We start from the raw sequence: 19,584 nt of genomic DNA, 5'->3' as shown, positions 1-19,584 counted from the left end.
CATTTAGCCTTGTCAAAGAAAATTCATGTTTACTTATGCATATAGAGTGTGTCAGTTGCACAGATAGAAAGGACATATATGGATGGCACTGTAGTTGCTAGTGTCTAGAACAGATTTATATAGGTAGACGTCATTGATTGAAGTTCACAAGCTGCTATAGTCTTTAGGTTAATTAATAATTTACTTTAAGATGATAGTCAATATTTACAGCCTGATTTTGCTTTCATACTAATTTTATACTAATAAATTAATGGAGTCACTCCCGATTTACTGCCCTAGATCTGTCATTCATCTTTATACATGCTAGTAAGACCTTTTAAAACTATAGTTTACTATAATTCTAAAACATTTGAACCACATCAGCAGCCTCTTGTGCCTAGAACAGTAGGTTTGATCAGAACTATGGTCAATCTAATAGTAAGCTACAAGCTCAGTTAAGGACAACAACAAATTCATTTTGTAATTCATTGCTCTTATTGATTTGATGTATTTTTTAAAAAGCTTCATAGGTAATATTTATTAACATATACCATAAGACTTACCTTGGCTATAGTTAGCATGAGTTTAACTGTTTCAGCAGTGTTATGAACTGGAATTAAACGTAAATTACTGCCCAGGAATCTGCACATCAGAATAATCAGTTACATTCAAAGTATATATTTACAGTACATGACAACTTAAGGTTGAAAAACCTCTCTCACATTATCCAAATCATTTTTCTCCATCTGAGCATTTCCCACAATTCTGGACCTCTGGGTTGCTGTACTTTCTGAGCATGTCATGGAAGCAGTGATTTGGTCCAACATGGTCTGGCCATGTCCCTTCTGCTCTAGCTTGCTGCCAGATTATCTGCCTCCACAGCAGCAGACAGTGGAAGTTCCTTTGCCTCATGCCCTTACTACTTCAATTGTAACTTTTTTACCCAATTTTTTGGGTGGTGGGAAGCAGTGTTCTCTCTCCTCAGCACTCCTCTTTTCCCCTGGATCAGTTAACCTCTGCAGGGGAGGGGTGTGTGTGTTCACTGTAGCATCCCCCAGCTTCCTCCTCTGCCCTTTATGGACATGACAGGGCAGCTAAGAAAGCACCCGATCAAATCCAAGTGATGCTCAGTGTGAGAGACTGCCTTCCCAGGCTCGGCAAACAGAGAGTTATTCCTTCTGTCCATAACTCCATTAGATAAAAGGGCTAGGAGTCAGACTGCCTTGGGGGTAGGGTACCCTACTTGCCTATCCCACCTAGCAGGGGAAAAAGGAACCCCAGTGCAGAGCAGGGAAAGGCTCCAACCACAAGGAGGACTGCAGCCAGTCAGCTCTGGGAATAAGTCCAGCCTGGGGACCCTTGAAAAACAAGGGAGATTTTTCAGGGCCACAGGTCCCCAACCTTCCAAGTGAGTCCTGAGTGCCTGCGGGGAGAGATGCAGGGCTTCTAATCCACTTCCCTCCTTCCCAAAGCAACCAGAAAGGCTCTAACAAGAAGTTCTCCCAGCCACCCGGTTTAGAGGATTTTAAAAGATTTCAAAGGCTCTAGGCCCTAAGAAAGGCAAGACACACAGGCTTCACCAAAGCCGCAGCAGAACTTCTGTTTCCCCAAAGTGCACTAAACAGATATTTTAAAATATACAAAGGCTAAAAAGGGAGGGGAAAAAAACAAAAAATCCAGGAGATAAGAGATCTCTTTCTCATCCTTCCCCCGACTTCCACTGAAGAAGGTGAGCTGTAGCTCTGAAACCTGACTAGGCTCCCATTAAAGCCTCAAAATAAATGTTTCTTATCAAATCCTTCCCTAAAGCTGCAGTTACTCCTTCAAGGAAGAGTGATTAGGGATGAATACAGGAAGTTATGGCCATTCTATTACAAACCTGGAAAAGTGGGCTGTGCCCACAAAAGTTCATGATACCATCTACATTTTTTTTTAGTCTATAAAGTGCTACCATTTGTTGGGTTTTTTTTCCTAGAAAAAAAAAATCACTACATATATTACATAGCAATGAAGTGATGAAAGGAAGTGTCATGCTTTTAAGAGCATCCCATGTCAAATTGACTGTGTCATGTCAAAATGATTCTGAAAATATTGTTTTGCACATTCTCCATTAATAAGCCAAATCAGTGTGTTACAAACATTAGCCTATGGCTAGTTTTCCACTAGATAAGCAAAATCAAATTCACCTATGTGATGATTTGGGAAATCTGTCTGTAGAAATTATGTATTCCGGTTGATGATGCAAAATTGTTACTATGTAAAATTGCTATACAGGCAGTCCCCGGGTTACGTACAAGATAGGGACTGTAGGTTTGTTCTTAAGTTGAATCTGTATGTAAGTCGGAACTGGCGTCAGCCGCTGCTGAAACTGACCGCCAGTTCTGACTTACATACAGAATCAACTTAAGAACCCCAGGCGTCCCCAAGTCAGCTGCTGCTGAAACTGATCAGCAGCTGATTCCAGGAAGCCCGGGGCAGAGCAACTCTGCCTCGGGCTTCCTGTAGTCAGCGCTGGTCAGTTTCAGCAGAAGCTGACTTGGGGACGCCTGGGGCAGAGCAGCTGGGGTGCTACTGGACCAACCCAGCGGCACCCCATCTGCTCTGCCCCAGACGTCCTGATTCAGCCGCTGCTGAAACTGACCAGCAGCGGCTGAATCAGGACCTGGGGCAGAGCAGCTGGGGTGCTGCCGGGTTGGTCCAGTAGTGCCCACGGGCGCTGCAGGACCAATCGGCAGCGCCCCAGCTGCTCTGCCCCAGAGTCCAAAACAAAAGCCTGGTCTGCGGGGGGAGGGGGGGGAGCACACTAGCTGCGCCCCCCCCCCCCCCCAGCAGACCAGGGACACGGGGAGCAGAGCCGCAGCGGCAGCGGGGTGCCGCGCCTCTGAGGCTTTGCTCTGGCAAAGCCTCAGAGGCAGGGACCCCGCCACGGCTGCGGCTTCAGTCTGGGTGCCTGTGGTCTGCTGGGGAAGGCCCCCAGCAGACCACAGGCACCCGGACTGAAGCCGCAGCCGCGGGGGGGTCCCGCGCCTCTGAGGCTTTGCCAGAGCAAAGCCTCAGAGGCGCGGGGAACCGCCGCTGCTGCCGCTCCAGTCTGGGTGCCTGTGGTCTGCTGGGGACGGTCCCCAGCAGACCACAGGCACCCTGACTGAAGCCGCAGCCGCGGGGGGGTCCCGCGCCTCTGAGGCTTTGCCAGAGCAAAGCCTCAGAGGCGCGGGGAACCGCCGCTGCTGCCGCTTCAGTCAAAGCGGCAGCAGCGGCGGTTCCCCGCGCCTCTGAGGCTTTGCTCTGGCAAAGCCTCAGAGGCGCGGGACCCCCCCGCGGCTGCGGCTTCAGTCAGGGTGCCTGTGGTCTGCTGGGGACCGTCCCCAGCAGACCACAGGCACCCAGACTGGAGCGGCAGCAGCGGCGGTTCCCCGCGCCTCTGAGGCTTTGCTCTGGCAAAGCCTCAGAGGCGCGGGACCCCCCGCGGCTGTGGCTTCAGTCCGGGTGCCTGTGGTCTGCTGGGGACCGTCCCCAGCAGACCACAGGCACCGGGTCTCAAGGGGCAGCAGCAGCGGTTCCCGCGCTTCTGAGGCTTTGCTCTGGCAAAGCCTCAGAAGCGCGGGAACCCGCCCGGTGCCCCTGGTCTGCTGGAGCAAAGCCTCAGAGGCGCGGGGAACCGCCGCTGCTGCCGCTTCAATCTGGGTGCCTGTGGTCTGCTGGGGACGGTCCCCAGCAGACCAGGGGCACCGGAGCAGCTTACGAACGGGGCTTTCTCGCCCCGACTTCCGTTCGTAAGCTCCGTTCGTAAGTGCGGATCCGACGCAAGTCGGATCCGCGTAAGTCGGGGACTGCCTGTATCATGGAATGCCTCTAGGTCAGAGTATCTGTGATATCTGACAATCCTTTAAGCATCTCCCAGACCAAGGACAATTGGGGTCCGTCTACGCTATGACACACAGTCAAATTAAGATATGCAACTTTAGCTATGTTAATTGCATAGCTGAAGTCAAAGTAGCTTAACTCACCTTTTGGCACTGTCTACACTGCAGGAAGTCGAAGGAAGAACACTCTTCAACTTCCCTTACTCCTCATGAAAGCAGATGTGATGGACATCTCCCCATATTTTATGAATTTAACTCACGGACATGAATATACATAACTCAAAAGTGCTTTGAGCAAATTATTTCGTGTAACCCATCAATCTTCATGTCACCATCTGCTGGTTATGGGTATCTTACTTCAATGTATGTATCATTTGTGTGTGTGAAATTAGACATATGGGAGTGGGGAATACTTCGTGGGTTTCAAATGTGTGAATGAGACACATGGAGGGTGTTACCTTCAAAATCTTTATGAGCAACTGTTAATCTCTTTTGTCCTTCAGTCCTAGCAGTGGTTGGTAGGGAGTGGCCTCAGTTTCTTAACAAAAAGAACAGGGAAGCAGGGGCCTTGGTCTTTTGGCTGGACCACACCTGAAGGAAGGAGCCAAAGACCCCAGGGTGGGGAGATAACCCTGGTTTGGAGGGACAGCTGGAAAAGAGGTTTTAGGAAGAGTTTATATTGAGGTTTCAGGGTAGAATTAGCCAAGTGTTTTTGTTTCTTTTGATTTGTAACCTACTTTGCTCTGCCTGTTCTTGTTTATTATCACTTAATACTGCTTCTACTTAATAAAATCATATTTATTTTCTATCAAACCCAGTGTAAATAATTGTTACCGTGGGAGGGGGGCAACTAGTGTGTTCATTCCCCCTTTCATTGTTAAAGGTGGCTTACTCTTATCTAATTCTTTAGGGTTTGATCCTGTCTGGGTAGTGGCATCTCAGGAAGCTGGGCCCTAAACTGCACTCTCCTTGGACCTGAAGAGGTTCAGAGTCTGTACTGCTTCTCAGAGGGGGCAGAGACCTTAGCTCGGGGCCTTGGCTGGGGGAGACCAGAAGAGCTGGCCCAGCAGGACCGGGTGGTGAGGAGCCCCAGAGAGTGGGAAAGCGAGTGGCAGTAGCCGTGTCAGCACCCCGGGAGTCAGCCCTGAGAGTTGTCTGTGACCGCACCCCGTCACAGCAGGGTTACCGGCATCAACCGGAGTGACCCTCTCACTTCCAATTAGCTGTCTTACCTAGACTGCTAATTTGAATCCTGGAAGATCAACAGCGGCAGCTTCGATCTTCCTCTGTTGTATAGACATACCATAGTTCAGGGCTACATCTAGACTGGAATGATTTTCCGCAAATGCTTTTAACGGAAAAGTTTTCCATTAAAAGCAATTGCGGAAAAGAGCGTCTAGATTGGCACGGACGCTTTTCCGCAAAAGCACTTTTTGCGGAAAAGCGTCCGTGCCAATCTAGACGTGCTTTTCCGCAAAAAAGCCCCGATCGCCATTTTTGCGATCGGGGCTTTTTTGCGCAAAACAAATCTGAGCTGTCTACACTGGCCCTTTTGCGCAAAAGCTTTGCGCAAAAGGACTTTTGCCCGAACGGGAGCAGGATAGTATTTTCGTAAGAAGCACCGATTTCAGACAGTAGGAAGTCAGTGTTCTTGTGGAAATTCAAGCGGCCAGTGTAGATAGCTGGCAAGTTTTTCCGGAAAAGCGGCTGAGAAGAACAAAAGAGTTACTGCATATTAGGAGAAACTAGTTTCCAACCTCTCCCCTAGTTTGAAGTGCAAGGGCAGGGCTGGCATTTGGATGATGGGAAAATTCCCAAATGTAGGATGAAGAAGCAGCCAAAATGTTGAGGGGGACAGAAGGGTCCATGTTTCAGAATGCAAGCCATGCACTGCAATAGTAGGAGTCTGGATTCCCCTCACAACTGTGATTCCAGCCCAAAAATTGCTCTGAAGTGGTGAGGAACCAGGGAAATGCAGATACAGTTTATTATTTTTTGATAGAGCTGCGTATTTCTCATGTGACCAGGAAAAAAAGCAATGGTGTTAGAATTGTGCGCAAAGTGTCCGTTTGCTTTATTTGTTACACCGTAGGCCAGCGATGGGCAATCTAGGCTAGGGAGTGGGCCACAGGAGTGGCCTCCATCTCAGTGGTCTGCAAAACTGTTGTAACCATGACAGTCTCCCAGGATAGGGGCGTTTTGCTAACTGTGCTTGTGTAGCTAGAATTTGCGGAGTGTGCCAGATGAACCATGGCAGTGCTTTGATTGGATGCAAAGGGAATGCATGACTCTTACAGTTAGTCAATGTTGTGTGCAGTCAGCATGCACCTTACTTGAGATGCGTTACATGTGTGTCACTTCAGTTATACCAGTGGGACAGGGACAGAAACCAGCACTGTATGGCAACCCTGCTCAGCAGCAACAGTAAATAAAACGGCTTGCGGGACATGCACAGACCCTGATGAGGTGTAGGTTGCCCACCACTGCTATAAGCTCAGAAGACCCATGCTGCTAAAGTTCTGGAGGGTGGTGAATTTAAATTCTGGCTTGAAGGCTAAGGGGCTTAGCACCATTTCCAAGGACTGAGTAGTGAGCTGTAAGGTTGCAGCTGGCAGGAGGCAGGTGCTAGACAGAGGTCTGTACCCTGAGCATATGACTAGGAACCCCAAGTCATAGACAGTGCATTGGCTTTGTTGAGACTTCAGAGATTTAAAATGCCTGAGGATTCAGTGTTTGGATCCCTTCACAGCAACTGGGCAGGTATCCAGTTTCACTGAACCTTTGAAACTCTGTAGGACGTTTGTGCAATTATTCATTAATATTACATCTCATTTTCCTTCAATAATAAAAACACTGGTTCAATTAAAAACATACCTTTTCTGAATCCTGAACATTAAATCCCATTCTTTTGGTCCATGCAAAGCAGCCGACAAAAGCAAAAAACTATTCCGATGAATGTTTATGAACTTCTCAATTCTGTCTAAAAACAGTTCTTCTCCTGTCTTTAACAAGTCTTGGGTGTCTGCCAATAGAAATGCAATACCTAAAGAAGAAATTGATTACAATGTAAGCCCAGTTTGTTACTTCAAGTTAGCCTTCTTACAACTATTAAGAAGTCATTAATAGGTAGCACTCCCACCTCAAACATTATTTTAGAAGGCAAAAGAATATAAAATGGGAGTCAATATGAATATCTTGGTAATTATGTGCAAGCCAATGCAGGTGGCCAGTAGGAAATGTCACAAATTGGAAAGAGAGCAGCTGCAGTCACCAATTTAAGATTTGATCATAAAAAAAATCTACAATTTAAGACCAAACTATGAGTTTTCAACTTAATGTTAGTTCCCTAATAACATATAGGCGGGAAATCTTGAAATCTGTGAAAGATACAAACACTAGGTATTAAATGCAGGGCCATCCCTACTCATATTCAAAACATGCAGCTGCATGGCTCACCAAATTGCCCCAAATTTCATGGTGCCCCTTGTAGCTATGTGCTGCCTATGGGCTCTGGTAGCCTCCATCCCCATCCTCCCCACAGGCTCAGTGCTTTGGCTCCTGCCAACCCTCCCCAGAAGCACCAGAGGCCCCCAGACCCATCCCCAGCAACTCGTCCCAGCTCAATGCTAGTCCAGCAACTCCCAGTCCCAACTGTTCCCTCAGGACTCAGTGCCCACCCCGACTTCACCAGCAGCAGTGATCAGCATTTGTTTGGACAGATGTCTCAAATGGAGCAGGTGAAAAGCAGTGTTTTCCCCCTAAAAAGTGCAGCTTCTCTCTGGCCGGCTCTGTGGCCATCCACTGCTCCTCCAGCCCACGGCTCCCTCCCAACCCTGCTCCAGTGCTGCCAACTCTCCCGAAAAGGATAGACCAAGCACCATTGCAGTAAACAGGGTCTGGTCCATCCAGTCCAAAAGAGTTGGCGACCCCTTTTCCCACAGCTTCAGTTTCCCCCTCATGTGGCATGGCTACGTGGGGTCGGGAGGAATACCGGTGTAGGGCAAGGACATCAGCAGCAGTAGGGATGGTCCTGATTAAATTGAATGAATTTATAACAATTGCTAATATGTCAGACTTCAGCAAACCTTTATCTCTCTCTAAAAAAAAAAGCAGTCAAAAGTTCATCACCTAATAAACCATCTTGTTAGTCTTTAAAGTGCTACATGACTGCTTTTTTTTGTTTTACCAAGATTAGACTAACACAGCTACCTCTCTCTCATTTTCATCTCTAAAGTTATCCAGAAAAGAAATTAGAAGTATGTAGTGAAAGACCTAAGGACAAAGACAGAGCATCCGCAATGGCAGATGTGCTATTGGGCACCTTAAGGAACATGCTAAAGGAGCCAACTGAAGGAGTCCTCAGACAGGGAAAACCTTATGGCTACATCTACACTGCAGGCTTCTTGCACAAGAACTGTTTTGTGAAAGAGTTCTTGTGCTAAAGATCTTGCACAAGAGCACGTTCACACTGCCATGTGCTTTTGCACAAGAGATGTGCTTTTGTGCGAGAGCTTCCATGGCAGTGTGGACGCTCTCTTGTGCAAGAAAGCTCTAGGGGTTTCTTGCGCAAGAAACCCGTTGCCTGTCCACACTGCCTTCTTGTGCAAGAGCTCTTGTGCAACAGGGCTTATTCCTTGTGAGGAGAGGAATAACTGTTGCGGAAGAAGCCCTCTGTTCCAACGCTTTACTGTAAATTTACTTGCGCAAGAATGGGCATGCAGTGTAGACACTCCGCAAGTTTTTGCGCAAGAGTGGCTGTTCTTGCTCAAGAAGCCTGCAGTGTAGACATAGCCTATGAGACTTAATGTAGAGGACGTGCAAAAAGCAGCTCAGGTTAGACAGGAAAAATGGAAACTTATTCACATCTCACACAATGTTGATTGAACAGAAAGGTTTCAGATTCAAAATAAGCAGAACTATTTTGTCTAAATGTCACTTTATAATTGTTTCAACTGCTGGTCTACTCTGAAAAGAAACTATATAAACAATAATATGGAGTTTCATGTTTGTTGCCTCAGTGATTTCCTGGTCAAATCTGCTCATTTTAGAAACAATTTTTTGTAACTGCCAGCTCAGCAAATTCAACCTGGAAGAGAAGATCAATCTGGTTTTCTTTTCACACATTGTCACCAGAGGTGAAGGTTCTGCTGGCTATATTACGCTTTGGTGGTATTTTCAGAGATTGTCTCAGTGAGGTTCACTCAGGTGTGGTTGAGATTTAGTAAATAGTTTGATTAATGCACAGAATCCGATTCACTCTCTCTTAGATGAAGGGCTTCATATAAAGCTTACAAGATTAAATAGATTTTTGTAATTGCAAAAGTTATTAGTACACATAAGGAGTTGTTCTGCCAAGATGACATTTTCTATAGTTACCTTTCAGAGTACAACTGCATTTTAACCAGTATCTGGTTTCTGTCCCTAGCCTCTCCTCTCATCTATTCTTTTATAATATTGGTCTCTTGAAAGAGAAAATGCTTTGGCACTTTGACATTTCTTCAGTGTAGATTTTGTACAGTTTCTTAGGTCAACTCTGTGCTACTGCAGGGGGAGCTGCTCCTATACCCCGTTAGAATTTCTGATTATTTATTTTAAGAAATATGTGCTGCAATTCAATTTACTGTACCAGAAAGAGAAAAAATAATGGATCCATTTGCCACTGAATCTGAATATCGAACTCTGTGGTGTTGACTCTGTAGAGAAGTTGAAACTTCATGACTCTAAATAAATTTTAAAACATTATTTTAAAATGTGTTTGAGATTATAACAGGACTCTTAAAACAGAGTCTGAATGTTAAAAGCTCTTTAGTACCTTAGTTTACAAAATAATTTTACTCCAGTAGCAGTAATAATTTTAAACATTTTAACTGACCTTTTGAGTAACTGATTGAGAGTATGAAATATTCACATAGCTGCAACACTGATTTAGGTGTAAAATAATGGGGTGACCATCTTAATTTTTTTTACCATTATAACCAACCTGTTGGCATTAATTTTGTCACCAGACACACTTGCATAATGCACAAGGAAGCTTGACAAACATTTTATAGTTAAATCTTTCTTTTAAAAAGTGATGTACAAAAGGAAGACGTGCAGACAGTAGAAATGTACACACTAGATATTTCCTGCCTGCAATTAAGAAGGCTGGTTTGAAATAATGAGGATGTCAGCATTTGATTTGAAGGGAAATAGGTCAGAAAAGACTTCTCTAGTCAACGTACTTAACATGGGAGCTTCATGGTAGAATACCAATTGCTTAGGAAAGCAAGATGAAAGCACCATGTTACTTCATCTGAATGGGGTGGATTTGTACATATTTTTCAACCTGCAGTTTGAATTTTCTAGTATTCTAGAAAAAAGTCTCAAACAATCCCATACATTGTGCAAATGCGACCAATGAATTTTCGCATTTACAGCTGGACTAGATTTTTTTTAGACTACAACCAGCCTAGTAAATACAGTATTGGAGGGTGATAATACTTAGGGCAGGGGTGGGCAAATTCTGGCCCACAGGCCAGATCCAGTCTGCAGGGTTAGTCCCTGGTGGGCTTCCATGTTTACCTGTGCCTCTGCAGGTATGGAGGATCACAGCTCTTATTGGCCGTGAATCACTATTTGCGGTCAATGTGAGCGGTAGGATGTGGTGTTCCAGTCCCTGAAGCTTCCCGCCACTCACTTTGGCAATAGGTACAGGTAAACATAGCGACAGCAGCATACCAGGTCTAACCCTTTGGGCTGCCATTTTTTTATTTCCCACCCTGACTTAGGGGCAGTGCCACAAACAGAATAAAGAAGCATTAGATATGTTCTCAACTCTCATAATGACCTCCTGTGCAATACTGAGTAAATCTCTACTCTGACCTTCAGTTCCCTCACCTGTCAATTGAGAATAACCATCTTTTTCCTGCTTTGTAGAATGATTTCCAGTCCCTTTGATAAAAGGTACTATACATGTAAAATATTTCCAAAAAAGAGAAATAAATTCACAAACCATGGATGTGAAATAGTCATGAAACACCAAAAAATTATTCATAGATTAATCATTGTGCTAATTAAAGTAAAGCATACATAACATTTTTCCTCTGTCACCTGATTGTCATTATGACTATTACTTGTATACAGCAATTGCTATTAAATCAAGAGTCGGGACAACAAAATCATGCCAGTACAACATGAGATTGAACATCAGCTGTAAATGTGCAAAGTCCAAGAAGAGCCAGCTGATGGGCTGACAACTAAGATACTGTAGCATGGAGAAGGTAGTGACTGGAAAAGTTCTGAATTGTGTGTGAAAAGGGTATGCTCACTGGGTATTCTGGTTATGAAGTATCACTAGAATCTGGGGAGAGTGAAGGGGAGGGAAATGCCTGGCTTTACAGATGCCAAAATACTGGTGGTTCCATGTGTAAATACATGCCATAGATATAAAAGTAGGGGTGGTTACACAGGGGAAAAACAAAGCCCAGAATGAAGAGCAAATAAAACTGACCCAAACCCAGATCACTAAGGCCAGCTGTTGAGAGCCTCCTTAGAACTCATTCTGGTTGGAGATGCTTGAACAGCCAATGCTTAAATGCCACTGTTGTCTTTGTGACGCTGGAGTGACACTCTCTCATTCTGCTGGACATACAGAGATTCTGGATTGTGACTTAAAAGCAAAAATCAGACTTCAATCTCTTCAACAGCCAGAATTTTAAACCAAAAATGTGTGCAGCCATGTTTGAATCTCTTAACTTATTACTATAATCTATTTAAAGTATTAACATTGTATAACAGAAAAGACAAAGCCTTCAGAGAGGAACCTAGAAGATGACAACCTCCTTGCTGGAATACATTGATCAGGTGAAAAAAATTCATATAGTAGTATCAAATCAGTAGTCTTAATGCAACACAAAAAGAATGACAGGAAAATATTTCTAAAGCAGTAAAACAGTATGTGGTAGGCATACTAAATTGGTACCAACAACAAGGGGAAATAGCTAGCAGAATAAGAGAAAATATGAAGAAAAAGGTAGATCTTCTATGGCAGCAGCAGGTTTCCCAGGTAAGGGACATGTTTTCCTGTATTTAGTGTGTATGCTAGACATGCTATAACATATTCTTCTGTTATTAAATCTTGGAAGAATTTGACAGTTGGTTCAGTGTTAGTGAATCAGTTACTACAATTGACCAATAACTGGTATACTGTACCTGGAGAGATGAACTCATGATAACTGTTGTGATCCATCTTGCATTTTCCTGTCCACCACTTTCTGCCATTGTCACAGCAGTCATTAACAATTCAGCAGTGAAATCTCTGGTAAAACTTTCCAAAAAGCTTAAAGAAAATTAGCAACAGAGAGCGAGTGAGAACAGAAATATAAGCCACCAAATTAAGAGAACACAAAAGTGAAATATAAGACACTTATTAATGGTGGTTGGTCAAGGCACAAGCGGTACCTAAAGATCCCAACTGAAATCAGGGCCACAGTGTCTAATCATTTCACACAGGATAAGACACAGTTTCTTCTCTAAAGAGTTTACAATCTAAATCCACAAGGCAGGCCATGGGTTGAAGAAAGAGCTATCATCAGAATATCGGGAGTGGAAGCAGAGAGAGATCCACTGCCTTGCTCAAGGTCATATAGAAAGTCTGTGTCTACCTGACTAAAAATGTCACAATCCAAATTCTAATGTGTCAGCTTTGAACTATTTTTTTAAATCCAGTTTGTTCAAACTAAGGAATTGTTTTGGAGAAATGTTCTTACAGTCATATAAATATTCTGTATGTGCTCAAATGTGGTTGTTAATATTGTAAATATTGCTCCTTAAGGAATTTTCAGCACCTAAGACTGTTTTCCTGTTGCAGCTGTTCTATCATTCCAGTGGCTGAGATGAGAAAGACTAAAGCGAACGCAGCTTTGAAATGTGTCAGCAGCATTTCTAACAGGTCAAACAAAATGTTTCTACTGAACAATTTAATTACCTCCCAAAACCTGCGGGGAGGTTCAGCAACTTGGCAAAAGCCGCAGTGAATTGCTGGCAGAGCCTGGTTTAGAATTCAGGATTTCCTGATGTTTTATAAAATAATCATAAATAATTACACATCAGAGAGTATAACAGGGCTGTGTGTGCTTCCCTTTTCATGACTCACCAGAGAGTGAGGCCATCCTGCAATGATTCAGTGGGTAAATTGTCAGAAGGGCCTACATGATTTAAGAGCCTAAATCTTATTTTCCAAAGGCAGTTTTGCCATTTTGGGCCATTTTTACTTAAGTGCTTTTGAAAGTGTTACCTCAAGTCTTCTCCATCGCAAGCAACGATCATCAAGCTTCTAAAGTGACCCATATTCCTTTTCTTTGTTGTTCCCATTTGTGTTTTTGAAAGATATGTTTAGGCCCGTCTACATTTAATAGACGGTGCCTTCTTCACCTGGAGAACTTTGTGCAGCTAGAAGGAGGGCGAGGGGCCTACGCAGACTCAATCATCCAGTCTAGCTCTGTCATCGAGCTGCTGTAACACTTTTGCCAGTCACTGAACCACTCTGTGCCTCACTTCCATCTGGGAAAGGAGGTGAGACTGCTGCTTTCCCTCACAGAAGGGCTGTAAGGCCTATTTTATAAAGTTCTGAGTAAGCTCAAGTCAAGTCCCCTGTGAGGGCTGGTATCAGGCTACTTCTGGGCCTACCTTTCCCAGTTCTAGAGGACACCCTCCGACCTGCTAGTTTAAAACAAACAAGGCACAGACCACATACCCCTGTGAGGCCTCTCAGCCACTCTCCCCCCACCTCCACTACTTTGCCTGTCAGAAGGCACTCGGAAGGCGGGACTTAGGTGTCTAAGGCAGCTGAAAATTGGCTGTCACTCCTTGCACAGAGACGTCAGAAGAGTCAGTGCTGAACTACCACAGTGCTCTTGGCCCACTGAGCAAGAGCCAGCTCCTGAGTCTCTCAAGGGGAGTCAGAGGAAGAAAGGGATTAACTGAAAGTTTGAGCCATGTAACTCCTCAGGGAATACACGTGATAGAAATGTAGCCGTGTTAGTCTGGGGTAGTTGAAGCAAAATGCAGGACAATGTAGCACTTTAAAGACTAACAAGATGGTTTATTAGATGATGAGCTTTCGTGGGCCAGACCCACTTCCTCAGATCAAATCCACGTGTGAGTGACTTAACTAATCCTGCCCTTTTGAAAGGCCCAGCATCATGACTGCTACTGAAGCGAGTGTAGAGGAGGCAGAATTTGGGCCTGTGTTTGAGGGCTCCTCCCTCTTTTTGGTACCACAGCCATTGGCATAGGGACCAAGTCATGGAGTAACTTGAGACCTTCCTCGCAGATGATCAACGTCTCTGTGATTTGGGAAGTTCAAAAGAAAAAAGCAAAAACTTTTTATCACCAAGAAGATAACCGCTCCCTGTATATGAAATGAGAAAATGGCAGAGCTCAGGAACACAACTGTTTCTCTGTGCTCTGTCTGCATTCTACTCCTGTCTTGTCTGTTCAACATTGCTTTCTGATTTGAGAGGACCATGGCCCTGGGTGAGGCATTGCTAGAAATTCTGAGCCTTTGGACGCCACTCTAGAAATTTCTCTATAAACCCAAGACTCAGTCTATACTGTGATGTAACCTGTCACAGGGTCAGAAAGGGGAAAAATGGAGAATGAGTCTGTATGTTGATAGTTAGAACATCCACATGGGTGGTGGAAGAACCCAGGATCCAGTCCTCCTGCTCCAATCACACACTCATTATTTATCCACAGTGGAATAACTTCAGCTGAAGAGATTGTAGGAGGCTCATATTGGAATAACCAAGTAGTTAGAGCACTCGGATCCTCTTTTCCCTGGTTGAGGAAAGGGAGAAACTGACCCTGGGTCTTCCACGGAGGTGAGTGCTCTAACCACTGAGCTAAAATGTGTAAGGTGGACACCTTTTCTTCCTCTCCCCAGATTCTGAATAGGATGTAATGTGATAGGTGTGCTCAGATGACACTTACCAGATCAGGTACTACACATGAGATAGGTAAGTAAATGTCTATTTTCCCTGTTTGTGGAGTGATTAAGAGCTCAGCTAGGAGAAGAATGTGTGGACAGTTTGAGAGAACAGAAAGCAAATCCAGAAATAGAAACAATCACCTAAGGAAATTTATCGTGAAAAAATTAGGAGCAAAGTAAACTTAAACATCTATAGTAATTGGCAGGAGTTTTGTGGACTGCAGTGGGGTCTAAAACTGGGACTTGAGTGCCCAAGTACCTTTGTACATCCCATCCTTAATGGTCAGTTTCCCTACCTGGAAAAAGATAATACTTGCCTTCTTGGGTGAGAGCGTAGAGATCTTCAGCTGAAAAGCATGGTAAAAGTTCGGAGTTCAAGCAGCAGTTCAATATTGGCTGGTTTTCCTCATTAACTTTACAGTAATAATTTTATTTACCCTTGCATTACTAATGTGTATCAGTCTCTCATCTTCAAATGCCAGAAAGTTATAATGAAAAATTAATTGCCTATATCACTGCCTGCTATGTTGCTGGACTTCAAATCTGAAGAATTAAAAAAAAAATGAAAATACATTAGTACATGGGTTCCCAAACTGGGGGGGGGGGGGGGGGGCGTGCTACCTTGGGGGACGCGTGAAGAAATTCCGGGGGGGGGGGGGTGCGAGGCGACCAAGGTTCCCTCCCCTTCCCTTAATCACCCCTGCAAGTTTTGCTGCTATTTTTGTTTTTCGATGAGTTTCTTTTTTTTTTTTGCTCAAGTTTTGCTGCTATTTTTTGGGGGGAGGGGTGTGAGGATCTCTCAAAAATCAAAAAGGGGGCATGATGCCAAAAAGTTTGGGAACCACTGCATTAGTAAATGCAGAGTGTCACACTTCCATGTTAAACAAAGAATGAAAGTCTGTGCAAAGGTAGATTGAAATCTCCTCGGAGAGGTGAGGCCAGGCTGTTGCACTAGAAAAAACAACCATCTATGATTTTGTTTTGATTTCTAAGATCAGCAGTGGCTGTAATTTAAAATCTCTTTGAAAGCACTGCATTTGTTAAAATTTAAAATATAAGTGGATAAAGAAGAGAATGTAGGTAAGTTTTTTCCATTCAGTATTTTCCCCAGCTCTTCTGCATTCTAAGCAACTCTGGTCTTCCCATTTTAATGTGTTATAAAGAAACCCTCTTCCAGGAAAAAAAGGACTAAGATTGATCCAGATTTACACAGGCAGCATTTTAATAGGGCAATAGACTGAGTTTCTCTTCTCATTATTCATACTGTGACCTTGGTTAGTTACTTAACCTCTGTGCCTGACTTAAAGATCTTTAACAGTTCCCTCATAAGGATATTATGAAGCTTCAAGAAATGGTATAAATGCGTAAAAGTATGACCCTTGTATGCCTCCATTTCATTTTTAAAAGCTCATCCACTGATATGCTGTAGCATTTCCACAATCAGGTACAATGATAATTAAGAATAATCTTCATTTCCTTTGTCACCACCTCATTCACCTTGCCATTATTAAACCTCCCCAGACTGCTATGACAATTTAAATCTGTGATCTCCTATTTTAACACAATAAAAACTAATCTACCATATATTTTTTAAAACCCAGATAGGATTAAAAAGTACTTAGAATTAACTTAAAGAAAAGTATCCTAATCAATTAGTAATAATGAAAAATCCACTAAAAGCATATTAATTTTAACCCTAAAATAATTTTGGCCTTTCATTTCAGCAACCAAGAGGAAATGATTTTTTTCCATGTAAAACTAGATACAGGTTTTCACAAAAATATTTCCAGCTGAATTTGGGCCAGATGGGAACCTCTTCCTTGAAACGTATATTAAAAGCATGCAGGCACAACAGATACAAATGGCACTTTTAAATGTTGATTTGAGACACATTTTGAGTATTGGGAGGAGGACATATTTGCACTAATGTAGTGATATAAAGTATGATATCTCCACATAAATAGTAAAGGAATGTTAAAACAGAGACGCGAACAAAGGAAATGGTGTTATCTTGGACCATGAAAGCCTCAAGAAGAATGTTATTTTTCCCCAAGAGTCATGGAGTTTAAGGCCAGAAGGACCATTAGAACATCTATTCTGACCTTCTATATATCACAGGCAATCAAAACCACCCAGCATCCACACACTAAACCCAACAACTGAAATGAGATCGAAGTATTATAACTCGTGTCAAAATTTTGAGGAATTCAGTGACAATTAGTACATTGGGGCTAAATCCTTCCCCACATCATACCTATGCCAAGCTTGAATAGCTTGATGTGACAGGATCAGAGCAACGGGTAAAGAGAGGAGCAGTCCTTCTCCTTCATCCCTCTCCAGTTTGCAGAGCCACTCCTTGACAGTAGCCCCCTGCTACTGCTGGACCTTACTAGACAGGAGAGAAGAAATGGCAATTGCTATCTGTTCCATACACTGGTGGATTCACTGCCCTTAGTCCAGGTCCTTCCTTGAACCCCAAACTTTTAGGAACATGTAAGGCCCTCCCTTCACAGACTTCTCAAATCTTGCCTCACTTGCCCATTGGAACTGCATCTCAGGTGGGGCCTCCAGTAGCTGAAGAAGAGGGGTCCCTTTGTGCCCCTCAGAAAACAGGAAAAAGCACACATGGGGAAATGTGTGGAGAACAAAATTTTATCCTCACTGAACTTTGCAGACAGATCTGGGTGTTTTACCAGGATGGAAAATGCTCCATGTTCTGAGTGACGTGTACAAGATGTTGTATCTGATGTTATTTGAGAAGCAGCAGTTTTAGCTACGGTTCTGGACTCTGAACCTTGTGGATTTAACAGAGGTACCGTATATCCTGACTGATCCCTCTGACAAAGATTCAAACTGTTGGCGAGACAAGTGAAAAGGAAACTGATTTTGGGGAATTAAGCTTTCCTTTGTGGAGAATAATTGGACACAAACATTGAAGCTTAGCTAGAGTCATTGTGTTGGTAACACTTGGCTCTGTTCCTGGGGGCCTTTTTGACATTTTACCAGGCCTACATTTGCATCTTTCACCAGCTCCAGCCTCTCACCCACCAAGCTGGATTCCCGCACGTAAAGAAGGCTATAGTGGAAGAGAAAGGAGGTTCATACATGGCAACTGATCAAATAACCTGAGCAGAGCCGAGAACCCCGTTACTTCTGTCTAAGGATCTTGGGGCTCCTACTCTCAGATATTAAAAAGATGACCATGATATAAATGATCACATAAATTAGATTAAATGGCTTTGCAAGATACTCTCAAAAACATTGATTTCTCAGTCCCCAGGCCAGTTCTCACCTGTTCTGGGGTAGTCACAATTTCTTGATTTGGATTCTTAGGATAGGCACAAGCTCTCCCATCTCCACTTTCTATGCATTTTCATTAGAAACCTGGCCACTTATCTTTGCATTGTCTCTTCCACCTTGTTACATAATGACACAAAAAATGAACACCCAGGAAATGATGGTGCTTCCCCCCTTTGCAGAACAACAAAATTCATGGGCCACAAACTAGCTGAAATTTGAGGAAATCTATGCTTCAGCAATACAGAAAAAAAATTAGGTGGGTCCAGCTACCCTTTCATTAATGAAGTACAAAGACTCAGCATTTCAGTTACATATAGGGTTTATTATTTTCCTTTTTATACATAAATTATATCAGTAAATATCATCAACATGTGTCATAGATGGAGGAGGTTTGTAGGACTAAAACTGTACAGCAATTTTAGAAACAGAAGTGCACATTCATTATTCATCATTTGGAGATGCAGATACTTATCCCTAGCATCACAATAAGGGCTAAATGTTTTTAAAAAGCTAACACGTAGAAAACATGCAAGTTTTCAGATTGATAGCTTAAAAAACAAACAACTAGAAACCACTGGGTGATTAGGTATTTTAGGACTTAAAGCTGTTGAAAGTGAAACGGTACTTCTCTCATAGTGCATCCTAGTTTATATGTAGATCTATCAAGAACTGGAGCATGACAGTCCAGAAAATGGGGATTAACATTTTTTATTTTTCAGTTTAAAAATGTAGAAGGAAGTGGAAGGAAAAAAGTAGAAGGTAGAAAGGTCTGACACAGTTAAATTATTTATGAACCAGTGGACCTTTGGAGTATGAGGATATGACATGACTGCTGGTTACTTGATAGTTTTAAGATTGCATGAAATATAAACAATATAGAGATTTTTACACTGCTGCTTTGGATCTAATGTATAAATTGGCCTGTCCCTGACATATCAATATTATATACACTGATGATATTGTACTGAGTCAGAATGTTGTACTACCCTCAGAGATTTATAAACAAACAAAATCAATGTTATTTAATATTCTAGTACAAGTCTGACAATCATATATTTGTCTGCCAGCACAAAACACTCAAAGAACACTAGCGGGCTGTAGCCTTGACATTATGTAGTATGTTAAACAGTGCTCAGCCACAGCTTTGCCAAACTCAGCATTATGGAATTAATCATAGAATGTAAGTGAAAAAAATTTTCAAGTAACGCTGGCTAAAAGTTTCATTTTTGGGTGCCTGAAGCTAGACATCCATCTCCATATATAGGCATTTACATAAAAGTGGCCTGATTTTTAATGGGAGCTGTAAAGGCTCAACATTTCTGAAAAAAATCTGGCCACTCATATGCCTAAATAGTGAGATGGGTACAAACTTTAAGCACCAAGAGGTACATATGGCCTATTGCCTTAATTGAATAGATCATGCATGTATTTTCTTCCCTTTCAGCCTTTTAAGTTAACACAAACTATTTTGAC

General features: G+C 43.1%; 1 protein-coding gene across 1 annotated transcript in view; it reads right to left on the bottom strand.

Annotated features, from left to right (window-relative positions):
• The window catches only part of LOC102445788 (BTB/POZ domain-containing protein 8), a 104,988-nt gene that overhangs the window by 1,269 nt on the left and 84,135 nt on the right, over positions 1–19,584 (bottom strand). The window contains exons 19-23 of the mRNA XM_089780534.1: positions 19,189–19,198; positions 12,033–12,159; positions 9,469–9,562; positions 6,717–6,885; positions 543–621 (exon numbers count right to left, since the gene is read on the bottom strand). Of these exons, the coding sequence (XP_089636660.1) occupies positions 543–621; positions 6,717–6,885; positions 9,469–9,562; positions 12,033–12,159; positions 19,189–19,198 (479 nt within the window). The remainder of the gene's footprint in view (positions 1–542; positions 622–6,716; positions 6,886–9,468; positions 9,563–12,032; positions 12,160–19,188; positions 19,199–19,584) is intronic.

Source organism: Pelodiscus sinensis, chromosome 9 (genome assembly GCF_052426305.1).
Source record: "Pelodiscus sinensis isolate ZL-2025 chromosome 9, ASM5242630v1, whole genome shotgun sequence".
Classification (NCBI taxonomy): domain Eukaryota; kingdom Metazoa; phylum Chordata; order Testudines; family Trionychidae; genus Pelodiscus; species Pelodiscus sinensis.
The sequence above is the reverse complement of the archived record's forward strand: the minus strand, read 5'-3'. Positions and strand labels throughout refer to the sequence as shown.